General features: G+C 37.0%; 1 protein-coding gene across 19 annotated transcripts in view; it reads right to left on the reverse strand.

Moving 5' to 3' along the window:
- para (sodium voltage-gated channel paralytic) overlaps positions 1–14,830 on the reverse strand; it is a 68,055-nt gene that overhangs the window by 24,503 nt on the left and 28,722 nt on the right. For 10 of the 19 annotated variants that reach the window (XM_046633529.1, XM_069137410.1, XM_046633521.2 and 7 more), the window contains 11 exons: positions 14,202–14,542; positions 13,628–13,805; positions 10,826–10,858; positions 8,718–8,873; positions 8,339–8,544; positions 6,365–6,493; positions 4,506–4,597; positions 3,989–4,201; positions 3,859–3,919; positions 3,474–3,783; positions 3,110–3,391 (listed from right to left, as the gene is read on the reverse strand). In XM_046633529.1, coding sequence (XP_046489485.1) covers positions 3,110–3,391; positions 3,474–3,783; positions 3,859–3,919; positions 3,989–4,201; positions 4,506–4,597; positions 6,365–6,493; positions 8,339–8,544; positions 8,718–8,873; positions 10,826–10,858; positions 13,628–13,774 — 1,629 coding nt within the window. In that variant the 5' untranslated portion in view covers positions 13,775–13,805; positions 14,202–14,542. The remainder of the gene's footprint in view (positions 1–3,109; positions 3,392–3,473; positions 3,784–3,858; positions 3,920–3,988; positions 4,202–4,505; positions 4,598–6,364; positions 6,494–8,338; positions 8,545–8,717; positions 8,874–10,825; positions 10,859–13,627; positions 13,806–14,201; positions 14,543–14,830) is intronic. The other 9 variants (XM_046633524.1, XM_069137414.1, XM_046633528.1 and 6 more) reach the window with 1 other exon arrangement.

Here is a 14,830-nt window from a genome sequence, read left to right on the forward strand (position 1 = left end):
GTCTCGAAACCTTGGTGATGATTACTAATTAAGCGAACGCTACACATCGAGCGAAACTGAACTATTGTATATGTGACCTCGGGGACCGGGAACACTGCACTGTACCGTTTCTTTTACTTTGTTTCTATTTTTTTTTTCACTTTTTCGATGATGTGAGCCTGAAATGTGAGGAAACGAAATGCGCTATTTGCTATAAATTTCATTCAGTAATAATTCTTTCAACCGCAAAATGGTTTTCAAGCCAAGCAACTCGTCGCCTAAAACGATATGATCAATGTAGCATGTTATGAATTTTATAATTACGGATAAATTTTACCCCGTCATCTCGAAGGTCCATTGGGATACAAATTTATTAGTAACTGAATACCCCGTAATTGTCATCGATAACGTTATTTGAGAACGAAGTAATTACGATATAAAAATATGTTACACGTCCGCGAATAACGGATTACACGATTTTTCTTAGATATGCCTAAAACATATTTATTCACTCTACTTAATGAGTAGTTATAGTCCTATAATTAGGGGTACGTACAGTCGTTGGTGACAACACGAGACGTACCTTCCGCAGGTTATCCTGGTGGGTATAAGTAAACTGGCCATTAGCGGCGCGAGAGACCTTAAGAAAAAACAAGAAAAGATATCTCCTACCAAACAGTTGTAACGTGAAACGAATTTACACCAAGGAGAGGCACCATTTGCGGAAGCACACATATGTCGAATAATACTCTATACTTGAATAACGTCGTCAACTTGGTACACAAGGTGGTCCAGGTAACAGAGGATCCGTTTTTCGTGAAACAAGCCAATCGTTTGGAAACGATGTTTTACTCACTCAATTTTCCTAGAGGTATCAAATCTGTTTTTATGTAACAATAATGAAATTTTTGGTTCATTTGGGGTGAGAGAATTTTAAATTGCTAAAAAGAACTGCGTTACATGCTGCTGGACTTTCAAATTCTCAATCACATGATCATTGAAGGAGTACCGTATCGAGGTGTGAAAAGCTAAGATAAATCTGTTACTCCAGGAACCACTCTGTGTACTTTTTACTGCCATCCATTCATAGACCAAAGTTCGATAAGCTAGTAAACACACATTGCCTGAAGTATAGCGAGTGTTTTAAGGATTGGGGGAGACAGTCGTGTCAACTTTCTCGTATGAGGTAGGTATACGTGTTCCGTTCGCCAGAAGTATCACGTCACGATTGCATGCATTTGCGATGCAACATTCTCATTGCACGATACATCACGAATACCACATTGCTTCGCATTCACAGATCAATGCCAAACAGAGATGTACCGTCTAAACCGGGAATACCGTGTATATTAAACGTAATATCATTTTGATCCGTCGTCAGATTCATTTTTCAATTGTACACAGAAGTCTGCAATGTGACGCGAAAATGTCACTCCACTTATTCCACCGAATAAGAATCGACGTGCAAATGTGCGCGTGGATAATACCAAAATTCATAACTTGTTATTCTTCATTGAAAACGTTTTTCGCCAACGTCGTCTTATTAATATTAACAATTTTAATTTCATTCTATCGACATTCTCGAGATAAATAGGTATCTATGAAGTGCCCGATAACAATGCGTTCCGCTTTCATGGTTCGTAGAGCGTGCACGTTGCTTCAGGTCTTAACAATCTCTATCTTTGCGTGACAAAGTCCTTTGTTGTCTAAGAATAATCGTGGGTACTTCGGCAAGTATACGTACAAGTCTAACGTACGACGCTGTAAGAAATGAATGTGTAGAGATTCCATACAAGAAATACGTACAATGAATCAAATAACTATTATAATATCCTACCTTTTTCCGAAGTGACTAAACAAGTCCGAAAGAATAGAATACGAACCACAGAGAAACAAATTTTTTCAGGCTATACAGAATAAGCGTAGGCATTGGAGTAAATGATATTGACATGTAAATTGAGTATAAATATATACATACATGTAGAGATATACGTATATGTATATAAGTACACTGAATGAAAATGTGTTCGATCGATTGAGCGGCTGGAAAAATCTTGAAATTCAAAGTGTAGTTATAATCACGTATCACCAGATTCTAAGGTATCACTGTAAATAAGCATTTCACGATAAGCATTGTATATTGTTCAATTCTGAAACCAAGTAAACGCAGGTTTTTCAATCAACCGCTCGGCCGATTTACCAATCAAAACTAGCTAATCTGCAAGTATAAAATGTGAAACGTCATGCAAGCAAGTGATTGGTCGAATATTGTGATTCGTGTCAATGTATCATGGTGGTATGGGAAGGATTCGTGTGAAAATCAAGTTTGTCACAACTTGAGAATTAAAAAAAAAAAAAATAAAAACGGAGAATGTAATCGAATTGATAATTGCTCTTTTAAAAGTGAAGAAAAATTTCGTGAAATTCCAATTGAAATTAAATCGATCCATGCTTCCTGCTTTTGACATTATATTACGTGGTCAAATGTTAAAAAAGTATAATTTACAATACCGAACAAAAAATGATACAAGTAATTTTATTCAAATAGTCACAGTGCAACGTCCAGTTGTGATATTACGGTGAGTGATCAGAATAATACACTTGAAACGCCCTCAGGCTTCAATTTACTCGGTGATTGTGATTTTGCGTGAATTGTCACGTATCCGTCAAGGAGATTGAGATCCCGAATTTTTTTCGTCTTTTTTCAATCATCTCGTCGTTGAATTTCACGAAGATTTACCCAAAATCGGTAAAAATCATTGCACGGTCGAAAAATTGTCGAAGGGAAAAACTATCGAATTGAAAATACTTGATAACGAATCAGAAACAAAGTTTGTCGCTTAAAGAAAAAAAATCACAAAACAATCCTTCGACTCACTGATAAACCGGTTGGTTTAGATCTGGGATACAACGCACGTGTTGCAAGGCAAAGAGACAATTATCGGTGCGACGCTGCAACACCGTACTTGAAACGCGCCTTATCGTTTGCCTTGCATGGCAATTAATTAATCGGTACGATTTTGATTCTTTGCCTCGTAACCAGCGAAGAATAAATTCCCAGAGTTTGTTTTTTTTTCGAGAGGACTGGATGGGTTTTGTCCTGTACAGTGATAAGCTGTGTACTACTTACGGCACTGACTTTTCGGACTTTGTTCGAGGCACTGCTGTGATTGTTGTTGGGTGGCTTCACTCTGTGTTCGCTCACCGACTCAACGGAACGTATGCTCATTCTCTCCTTGTTGTTGTCGTCGTTGCCTTTTTCTTGTCCAACAAACAGCTCGTAACTGTGGCAAGAGAAGTCGGATGGTGATTTGACTATCTGATCCGCAGCCGCAGCTGCCGCCGCTGCTTCTCTTGCTGCAGCATGAGCTGCAAGTTTGGATTCTTTCGCCAGTGCCGCCTCCTCAGCTTCCTGAAAAACCAGCGAGTCAATTGTAAGAATCGATCGCTCTCTTGGTTTACTTTTCACAACGAGAGCAAAAATCAGTAATTACCCTGATCGCTTCCTCCTCGGCAGCCTCTTCCTCCTCGGCTTTCTTCTGTAACTCGTCGTACGACATGGCGACGATGGCGAGGATCAAGTTGACGAGATAAAACGAACCAAGGAAAATGATAACGATAAAGAAGAGCATGTGCCACGGTCCGGCTGACCTCAGAACGAGCTGGTAAAGGTTTTCCCAGTAGTCTTGCGTCATCAGACGAAAAGCGGAGAGTAACGCCCAGCCGAAGGTGTCGAAGCTGGTGTATCCGTAGTTGGGATTCGAGCCATACCCTTGCAAACAGGTGTAACCGGGATCGCACATCCTGCGAATACCCGTAAATGGCGCAAGTGAGATATTTAGAGAACCACTCGACGCAACAATATCGCGCACAACTTACCCAGCTCCAGATGAATTGCCACACAAGGGCATGTTCCCACCTTCGTCCACGTACCAATTTGCTACGAAACACAATCATGTGAAGGTGAATGTTTTCTGTACTGATTCGCATCGATAGGCGACCGACTTACTCTCGTTACTGACGAATCGTTCCCAATTCTCATCGGTAAGATTGCCCCACGAGCCATCCTCCGGGAAATTTTTTATACACTTTTGGGTAAGAACACCCATGTATATCTGTAGACCCATCAGCGCAAATACGGACAACGAGAACATGGTGAGGATTATTACGTCCCTCAGATTTTTAACGGATTCTATGACGGCACCGACGATCGTTTTCAGACCTGGACAATCGAAATTATGGTTAGTACGAAGACGGCTGTCGGTAACGGCGGTTCGAACACACTCCGTGGCACTTTAACAATTATTCGTTCAAGCAAAACATCAACTTTAACAACAAGTACAATGTGTATACATAAATATTATGTATTGTATATACACACACATACACGTATAATGTACATCTATACAGTTATGATAACGTTTCATGTACTTTAGCAACGCTATACGACGCGTGTATGCAATATTCATGTAACGTTAGATGGTATCTGTGTGCTATTTCGTCTATTCTAATCTCGCTAAGCATACCTGGTACAATAGCGACAGTCTTCAAGGCTCGAAGGACTCGAAATGTCCTCAGAGCAGCAAGGTTTCCTAGATCTATGCCCATGGTCACATAACTGCAATACACCCGAACATCATACACGTTACAGTGATACCAAAAAACAAAACGAACACATTTCAAATAGCTTTAACGCTCTACATCTTCTATTGCCTACCGCATGTGTGTATTATATATGTTTCTTAAGTAATTTAGACATGATCTGTTATACCTAGTTAATTAGAACTTTTACGACATGCATGGAGCAGGTACGTATGGTGAATTACGATCGTGATACGTTTCGATGATGGGTTTTTTTTTTGTTTTGTTTTTTTTTCGTTCTCTTTCGTGAAAGGTGAATTGTTGTGACTCGGTGATGATATACGACGAGGAAAAATGTAGTGATGGCAGCTTTGGTACATGGATGTAGATGGGTTGTTTCGAATGGGTGAAATACTTCTGTTTTTTTTTTTTTTTTTCGTAGTAAGTTATCTATCAACAATTATATATAAGTATATATGTATAATAAATGTACTAGTCTACGAACAATATTAATCAATTAATTAATCAATTTGCTTAAAAAACTATTCTATAACAATGAAATTACAAATGGTAATACTTTATTTGTGGCAAAAACTAAAGGTATTTTATTTAACCAATATATGAGTATATGACTCTATCCCTAACTAGTTGTCTAACTTATATGTCCAACAAGATAATCGATACTACGTAATTATGATAGCGTACTTAACAAATCAATTGAAGGGGGTCTATGTTAACCTGGAATTCTAACTCGGTTACTAGTTAGCGTTTTCGGGCTTATATTGTGATCATGGCAATTGAAGGAAACATATTTTTTTTTCTCGTCGCGTGTATACGTCTTTGAATTTCAACGGATGATTAATTGAATCCCTTGTCAATTGTTCAACAGAGATGTTAAAGCTGCAGGTCAATTGCAGCTGTCGATTGCAGTCGAGATGTAATTAAATGCGAATGTAATCTCTCACGTCACACTCGAGGGGTTCGCTTGCTGTTCAAGGTAACTCCTCCCCGAGTAACTCTCGAACATTGAAGCGCAACTCTATTAGTCAATCGTCTCAAAGAGGAAACTTGTCACGACATCCGAAGAAACACATTGTTGCAAGCACGCTGGGTAAATTGGCTCGAAAAATAACATTTAATTTTCCTCTGCTCCGGTTACCGTTCAGAGAGATGGTTTACCACTTGCAAAAATTTTATCCCAAGAGAACGGTCTCGATTCTATCGGAGGAAAATGAATTTCACGTAAATCAAATATTTTAGCGCGAAATTTAGTGATTCTTGTCATCAGGACTGAATTTAGAAAAATAACAATCTTACTGTAAGTACGTAATCGAAAGAGCAGAAAATCGGAAGATGTTTTTCCATTCTGATGATGCAAATGGCAGGGATAAATTTTCGTAATTTTCAACTTCTAAGAAAATCGTGTGATCATAAGGCGAGTGAAATTTATTCGCAACGCGGTATTTTAAGCGCAACAAAAAAGGTCATCATCAGTCTTCTTTCTTTTAATTTTCAAAGTACACCAAGTACCACCGACGTGCAGAGTGGTAGCTACCGGATAACGCGTGATGCGGATAATTCTTTCATTTTCTCATCGATTTCTACGGTTGTATATAATGTATGTACGTCTGCTAATTTTGTGCTCGCTGCTTGCTGGCGCTATTTCACGGTTTTGGAATTTATGTATAATATATATATATATATACATATATATATATATATATTATATGTATGATTTATCATAGTATATATACTGGGGTTCTTGGTTTTTGGTAGAAAAAAATGAATATGTTTAACTACTCACGCTAAAGCTATTACTACGAAGTCGAGCCAATTCCATGCATCTCTAAGATAGGTAAAAGGCTGCAGAATGAAACCCCTCGCCATCACCTTAACGGCGGACTCAAATGTGTAGATGCCCGTAAATATCACTCTGAAACCACAAATACACCGCTCAGCTTTAAAATATGAGTTTCTTCCGTGCGACGGTTCCCTAAAAAGTTTTTTTTATAATTAAATAAATAAAAATAAAAAATAAAAATGACTAAGCGTTCTTCCTATCATAACGGTACTTTGCTTTGCTTTATTATAGAACTTCTTTACTCCTTCAATTATTTATCTCGATCTCTATGTTATATGATCTACACTATGTATTATGATGTCTAAATACTAAAGTATCATGTTTGTTTTAAGTGTGATTCAAACAGCATTTTCTAATCGTCAATTTCGGTACTACGAATCGAAATTTGGACTTGAGATGATACAGAAAAAAATCACATGTTTCTTGCTCTAAAGGATAAAGGGTAGAGTTGAAGAATCGATTCTTTTGAGATTTCAGAGCTGAGAAAATTAGTTATGTGGACAAACAACATTTTTCTTTGCTTTGTTTTTATCTATATATGTATAATAATACATAATTCGACCGACTATTCCTCTAATCTAGTTATTTTCTAACAACGATAATGCCAACTTACCAACGTAATAAATTACGGTATCGGGGTCTAAATAGAAATCTATAAACTAAGAGACGTCAAATTACTGATCAACATCTATTTATGATTATCGTTATTCGTTGTTCATCACGCACATTTACTGCCCGTAACGAGTAAATAAACTTGTATTATTTCACCTATGGGAATTCAACGTTACACGTGGATATAAATGGGGCTTTCTAGGCGAACCAGGCCACCTCCAAACTTCGACAACTTCGATTTTGTTTCCCTTCTATACATCACATGAAAGAACCTTCCTTGTCTTTTTCCAAAATTTTCGAAGCCTCTGTTCCAGAGTTCTCAAGAGTAAAAATTTGATGGCTTAATTCACGGGCAACCTAATTATTTACGGTAGTACAACATTTCAATTCGGAGATAACATCGATCCAAAATTCTCGAATTTCGCGAACGGCCAAATTTCGACTATTAAGAAATGGAACGCCGATTGAAAATATTTTCAACAAAATCAAGAAAAGCACTCTCAGGTAGTGTAATAAATCCCTTAGAGAGAAAGATAATCGAAGGTACGATGAAGGTCTGGAGGTGGTCTAGCTCACGCGGAAAGCCCCGATTATATCTTAGATATGGAACTATATTCATGGAATATTCGTAATCGCAAAGCTCGTCTATGGAGTTGCTTACGCTGCGAACGGTCATCGAGTTTGCTATGTAATCCTCTCTGACAAAACTTAAGTGCATTGTATCTGCTGCAATATTATTCATATAAAATTTTTACAAACGAGGAATTTGTAGGCCCGTTATCGACACACTACCAAAGCTATCACGCAGCTCTGACTGCAATAAAAGAAACCTATATACCAAATTATTAACCACCCTTTTTGCCTTTGAAATGAGTTTCGGTGATATTATCAGACTATTGATAGTGTGTGGTAACAACTTCGGAAATACTGTGCGAGGTAGACTCTATCCTAGCTGCTGTAATTGGCGAAGAAAATGAAAGGTAAAAGAGAAACACAAATGCGGAAAAAAAATAAAAATACGTCTCCGGCTACTGGGATACTAGATGTATAAAAATATGTTCTATTCGTTCTGTAAATTTCGGCAAAATAATTGACGGTTACTAATTACAATATATGCAACTAGTTAATTCATCATCGCTGTAGCGTTGTAAATTTATACAATATATGTATTATACGTATAATAATACCGTCGTCGTAAATCCCGATAATGATAGACGTAGATACTTGTTAAAATTAACGAACGATATGCATATCGTTAGAAAAAAAAAGAGAGGTAAATTAATAAAACTGCTGTACAAAACTTACTCGGTTGACTCGATGGTGGGCGTTGTGGGCATGATCATGAGTATGCAGTTAACCAGAATTGTGGTGATGATGAAAAGGGAGAACAACGGGTGGACCAAAATGTAGATGGCCACCCGTCTGATTGGATTGAAGGGATCCAAGATCCACAGCGCATCCGTCGCCGAAAACCTGAATATGTCCTTGCCTTTGCTGACGACCACGAACGTCTGTCGAACAGGGTTGAAATCCGATATTAAATATATATATATATATATATATACGTACTAGATACGAAGAAACTCGGTTTCAGCCGAACTGCGTGTTAACTATTTTATTATACACGCGTACGTTCCTACGTGAATTTCATACTCCCACTTCTGCAATGGTTGCGGTACATTACCCTCTGATTATGGTAGAAGCTGTCAATATCCTCAAGAGGAGTGGAAGCAAGTTCCGGAGGGAATTCGCTGTGTAGTCGCACCGGGATGGGCGCACCTTGCTCCAACATCGGGTCCGGCTGAGGTCCCTCATCTTCGTCTTCGTCGTCGTATCGTACCTACAAGTTTAGAAATGTTACAGAAATATTCCGACCGATCAAAGCTGGGGGTCTTTTTTCTTTTATTTTATTTTTTTTCTTCCACTCTTTCGTTAGTAATTATCGTTTCCTTTAATATTCTTTTTCGTTAGTAATTCACTTGCGCAAGACATGTGCAGGGGTGACGCTATATTTATTTACATTTGTTATCATCTTTTTGCCTCGACTTTTTCGGGCCGATTTTCTCACTGTATAGCGTTAGCCATTCACGCATAGAATCGCGTCAAATAAGATCGATGCTAGCTTATTTTTTCTTCACAATAAGATCAGGAGATATGTTAGTGCTGGTTGGTTGAATGACGCGTTTTGTTCCGCGTAAACCGTAAAGCTACTCTATAAATTTGAAAATATTTTTTTTTTTTTCTAATTGAGGATCTCAAATAATTTACATATATATGCATCCGTATTAAATTAGACGAAGAATTAAAAGACTGTCAGTTGTTTCATTGAAATATATGTTTACCGGAGCTTTAAAGTTTTCGAACAAAGTTTTAGAACTGGATACTTTTATTTTTTACACCAGAATAATACGAATACCTATATGAATAAAAATTTATCGAGAAAATATTGTAAATTTGAATTTTTGGTGAATAAATGTATTAATATCGTAACAATAAACGTATTATATGCAATTCGGTAGCTCGTAAAACTTCATTTTACTTCCTGACGAATATTGTCTTCACATTTATCGAAGTAATTAGTACGATACAGTACATTTCCGTAAGGTATAATTTATAAGGTTAGCCTCACGAACTACCGAAAATTTGATTTGTGTAAGCCGAAATGAAAAGTTATCAGTATAATATTAGCTTTAGTAATATATTGCGGCTAGAGCTAATTGGCGTGCAGTTTAAAGCTCTAACTGCTACTGATCCACGCTGGCACCTATTACGAAAAAAATTAATTACACAGTTATTATATACATATACATATATAGATATAAATATATTTATATGTATATATGCAAACATTGAACATTAAATAATGTAGGTATTTTACGCATTGTAAGATACCTCGCAAGCTTTGCAGATATATAATATGATATAAGCAGACAGGTTCTACAAGCGTTGCCAAGCGATCTCTGTTTGTAAACCCACACCTTGCAATATTTATCCGCGTATCAGTTACAGTTTGAATCAGAAAATAAATGAAGAAGCTGTCCTGTAATCATATCGCATAATATACAACTTTCTTCTTTAAGAATTGAGTTGAAGAACTTGGCACAGCGAACGAGGGATAAATATTTTCAGGAGTGGCGTAAATATTATATAATATCGAAGCACAGGCAGGTGTCATTTAAGCTAAAGGAACATAATTTATTGTTGAAGAGTGTAGCAGGCTATAGTAGAAATGTAGAGGCTATATATAGGTATATATGTATGTATGTATATACACATAGGTATACATGTCATATATAGACATGATTTGTTGGTTACTTTGTGAGGGACAAGGGGCTAAAATGCTGAGGATGATCGCAGATTTCGTTTCTTCTTTTTCTAATCCGTCATCGACTAACAGTTGCCTTTACCAATGAGTTTAATTTTTCAAGGAACTAGCGGAATAAGAAAAAAATAAAATAAATAAAAATTTTCAAACCTAATACGGAAGAAAAAAAATTCTTTTATCGATCTGTCAAAGCTTCTAGACTTTTTTCTAAGTTATTGAATAAATTTGTTCGTGGAAGTTATGTAAATTCATCGAAAGGGTCGTGTGAGTAGTGATACGAATCTATACGAATACATTGCAGCCGTGATGGGGAAAATTGTGTATTATCTTCTGATGTACAAGTCGATGATGATGTTGTCCAGTGATTGAGTGATTGAGTGATTGAGTGATTGAACGAATGAGCGAATGGGTGGGTGACCGAGTGATTAGAGTAGTAGTGTATTACTTAGCATGATACAACATCTTACTTCTTTTTTCTTTTTCTTCCGGCCAAAACCTCCCTGCAATTGGAGAATGGAGAAAAGTAGTTACACAAATACGAACACATAAATCAGCATGAAATTTCTGGACGAGTGAGTATACAGATATAAACGATCGTATAATTGTTTCTATATGACCGTATATATCTTTCTCTTGTTGCGTTTTGTTTTTGTTTTTTTCACATTTTTTTTCTCTTTCACTGCGATAGGAAAAAATGAAACGATCAGAGAGACGCATGTACATAAAAAAAATACAAGATAGTAGAGATATAAATATATGCATATATAATGTATGTGATGCATATTTAACATATAACATACGTATAATATATACATATATCACAATATACATAATAGTAATAGTATATGGTAGTTATAGTTTCTTTAAGCGGAGGTTTCGTATATATAGTAGTATATGTTTCATATCGGCATATATAATATATAAGTATATAAAGTGGGTAATATATATGAGGTGACAACGATATAATAAATGTGCGCTAATCAGAGGACACGCTATTAACGAGTGCCACGAATTTTTTCAACCGAATCATATAATATTGTATAATATAAATTCGGAAGTAACGTGGGATGACGTATTTCCGTTACACTGATATCATCATTCCCGAAAGCAGGGGGAACGATTTATTTATATTTTTTTTTTATTTTTTTTTTTTTTTTTTGCAAGTACTTTGCCGAACTGTTTATATGTCAGAGAAAAAGAAAAAAACAACTTTGACCAACTCTAGCGCGGTAGAATGTTGATATTACATACACAAGTTTCAAGAAAAAATACACATTTATTAACGTACGGCATATGAATAACTTTGTCTGTATTTATTATGAATAAACATCAGTGCTGCACGGTATAAGCCCCGAGGTTCAGTTCTGGAGGCTATTTTTAACGGCCTACGTCATCCCTACACTCGCGGCAACCATCGATACAGTTTCCTCCACTACGGGAGAATATTACAAAGGGTTGAAAATGGAGCTTGAAGTATCGGGACGGAGTGGGGGAAAGATTATAGACACAGGCAGAGCACGAATGACATATCACAAAACATCGAGCCCACACGCATGGATATAATAAATGTGTGTGTATATATATATATAAATATACATATATATGTATAATGATAACAATATAATATGTAGTGTAAAATATATGAACGCAAAAGTATAAAAAAAAATTTCGCATTGAAAAACTTTTACATGTAAACATATAACAATAACATATGATAACTTTCTTGTATGTACACAAGCTAATTTTTAGTGATCGTATCTATTGCTGTAGTATACAATGTATACATATGTATAACATATTGACGAGTATGGAGTATATATATATATATATATACATATTAGGGTGGTTCAAAAAACAAAAAATTCCGTTCTAATCCCCTCAAATGTTACTATTTAATAGAAAAATTAGACCCTCCCAAAAGATGAGCTCTCTAGTTCAAGTCTAACAAATCGCTTTTTTAATTTTTGTTTCCTACTCATTTACCATGTGAAAATTTCACTTTTCGTTAGAAGTTAAAGTATACGTGAACAATATACGTTTTCAGGTGACTGTAATGTGTTCCAATAACGATAATTATGCTTCGTTATAGAGGTTTGAAACGCTTGAAGAATAAGCTTCAAGGATCTATGCATAAATTTAGAAAATATTGAGTAGATACGAGTATCTTAACTTTTAACAAAACGTGAAATGTTCTGATGTCAAATGATCGCGAATTAAAAATTAAAAGATGTATCTGTTAGACCTGAATTAGAGAGCTCGTCTTTTGAAAGTATCTTTTGTCCATCAATCACCAACATTTTAGGGGGTAAAACCGAAGAAGAAAACTTTTTTTTTTAACCACCCTGATATATACCGTATATATTATACGAAAAGTATGTAAGTTCTGACAAGTTTTGCGAATAAATTATTATGTATTTCTCTTTTCGTTTTTTCATTCAAAGTTTGCTGTTTCCTCAAAGCATTTTCTTTATAAACGGATCATACGCTCAAACGACTCAAGCTAACACCGATACTGCACATCGATATCAAATTTAGACAATATCTCTAAAGCACTTTGTCCTCTCGTAAATTTCCGATGATGTACAATATAGCATAATGTTTACACAAAAACGATAAAATTTTTTATGGGAAAATGGAAGTAGGACGCACACGTTAATAGCACGCATTATCTTATTTCCTAACTTCGTTAAGACACTTGAATAAACAAGTTCATCGCGATACGTGTTCAGTGTAGCAATTTCGCATACGCGATACGGAAAGATGGGTGGGTCAATTATACATATTAATAAATAAAAATATGCTGTGTGTTTACTTTCTCATTTCGACGGTGCGTTGAAATCATATTGCAACGGTAGAACCAGAAAGAAAAACACGAACGATTGGTAAATTGAAGTTTTAATAATACGTCAAGTGAAACGCAAATCGCGCGATCATTTGATCATAAAATTAACCACGTGAAACAAATTTGCATTTTATAATTGACGAATCAACGAAAAACTGATTATAGCAAAAATTATCATATATACACGGCAAAAATGAATTGTGCAAATATTAATTGAAATACTGAGGAGGAAAAAAAAATTGTCAATGACTGTGATATTCGTATACGAGCTTCAAGTACCTTCTCAAGTTCGTATAATTGTATCAACTGGATAGAAATTTTAGGCGGTTTGACACTGCGGGTGGATGAGGAAATGTGGTCACGGTGATGGGTGAAAATGAAAGGAAAATCAAACGCTGAGTTGATCGAAACAGACTGACGTTCTTACCTCGCCCTCGGCACGCTTCTTTTCGAGCTCTTTCTGCTTGGCATATTCTTCGGCGATACGAGCCTCGATTGCTGCCAGAGATTCCCGTGTAAACGGACGGAACAAGCTGCGTTCTTCCTCTGATATGGAGTCAGAGTCTTCGGACATTGTCTAAGCTGCACCCGACTGAGCCACCGTTCTGTGAAATTTCCACGGATCATGAACGACGTATTTAGACCAAGGATTTATCTCGAAGAATGGGGTTCCCATTTGGAATGAAAATACGAGTCGTCAAACGCAGGTTTTGTAAAATTGAGAAGCAAGCCGAAGGTCTCCCGCGTCATATCGTACCGATCCCATTCTGAAAACTTTCGGTTCAAATAATTTAAATTCATGAAAAAGTGTCTCACGGATGCGCCTCGACCATCTTTGACGCACTCGGCACCCTGCAACAGGTGCAAGACATGCACCATAACCGACGATTACGGCCGTAAATTGAAATATGACGAATGAAACCTGAGATGAAAAAGTTACGCAAAGTATGTAAGTTCTAATTCGGGTCCGACGTGGTTATTGTTGGAAATTGATCGGTTACCTGACGATTGGTGCTAACAATTTTCGAGGCTGACGCGACGTTTGCTGGAGACTAGTGAACTGCGACGCAGTAGTCGAGGATGAGGTCGGGGGTAGCCGATACTCAGCTGCCTCCTGGGGATGGAGCTTCTTCTAGACGCGAAGGCAAACGGGCTGCTTTCGTGGGAACGGACGGATGGGGGAGGCGGTTGCAACGCTACCGGACTCCTCGGACTCCGGCTTTTGGTCACGAAGATGCAACTGCACCCGAGGTTCTCCTTTGCTGATGCAGCGGCGGTCAGGGCGGCAGTGCGAAGTGTGTAGGGGCCCGTCCAACGCGTAGCAAGATTTTTCATGTCCGACCTGTCGTCGGATGAAAACAATTAGCAAAATGAGAAACGCATTTGGAGGGTGAATATTTATTTAATTGTTTCTCATGTCCCGAAAAGGATTTGCATCGTTAAATATTCGTCATCTCTGACAGCTCTGACATTGTTGAAAATGTTTTTCCAAATTAATATTTCAACAAAAGCTCAAACGGTAAGCTCAAGGAGTCCTTTTTCTTCTGCGTTGACGTTGAGGCGATCAGAACTCAGCTGCCCTTTGATTGTTTTTATATTACAATATATCATGGTGTAAAGTTGTACTTGT

The sequence above is a fragment of the Neodiprion pinetum genome, chromosome 6 (assembly GCF_021155775.2).
Source record: "Neodiprion pinetum isolate iyNeoPine1 chromosome 6, iyNeoPine1.2, whole genome shotgun sequence".
NCBI lineage: Eukaryota > Metazoa > Arthropoda > Insecta > Hymenoptera > Diprionidae > Neodiprion > Neodiprion pinetum.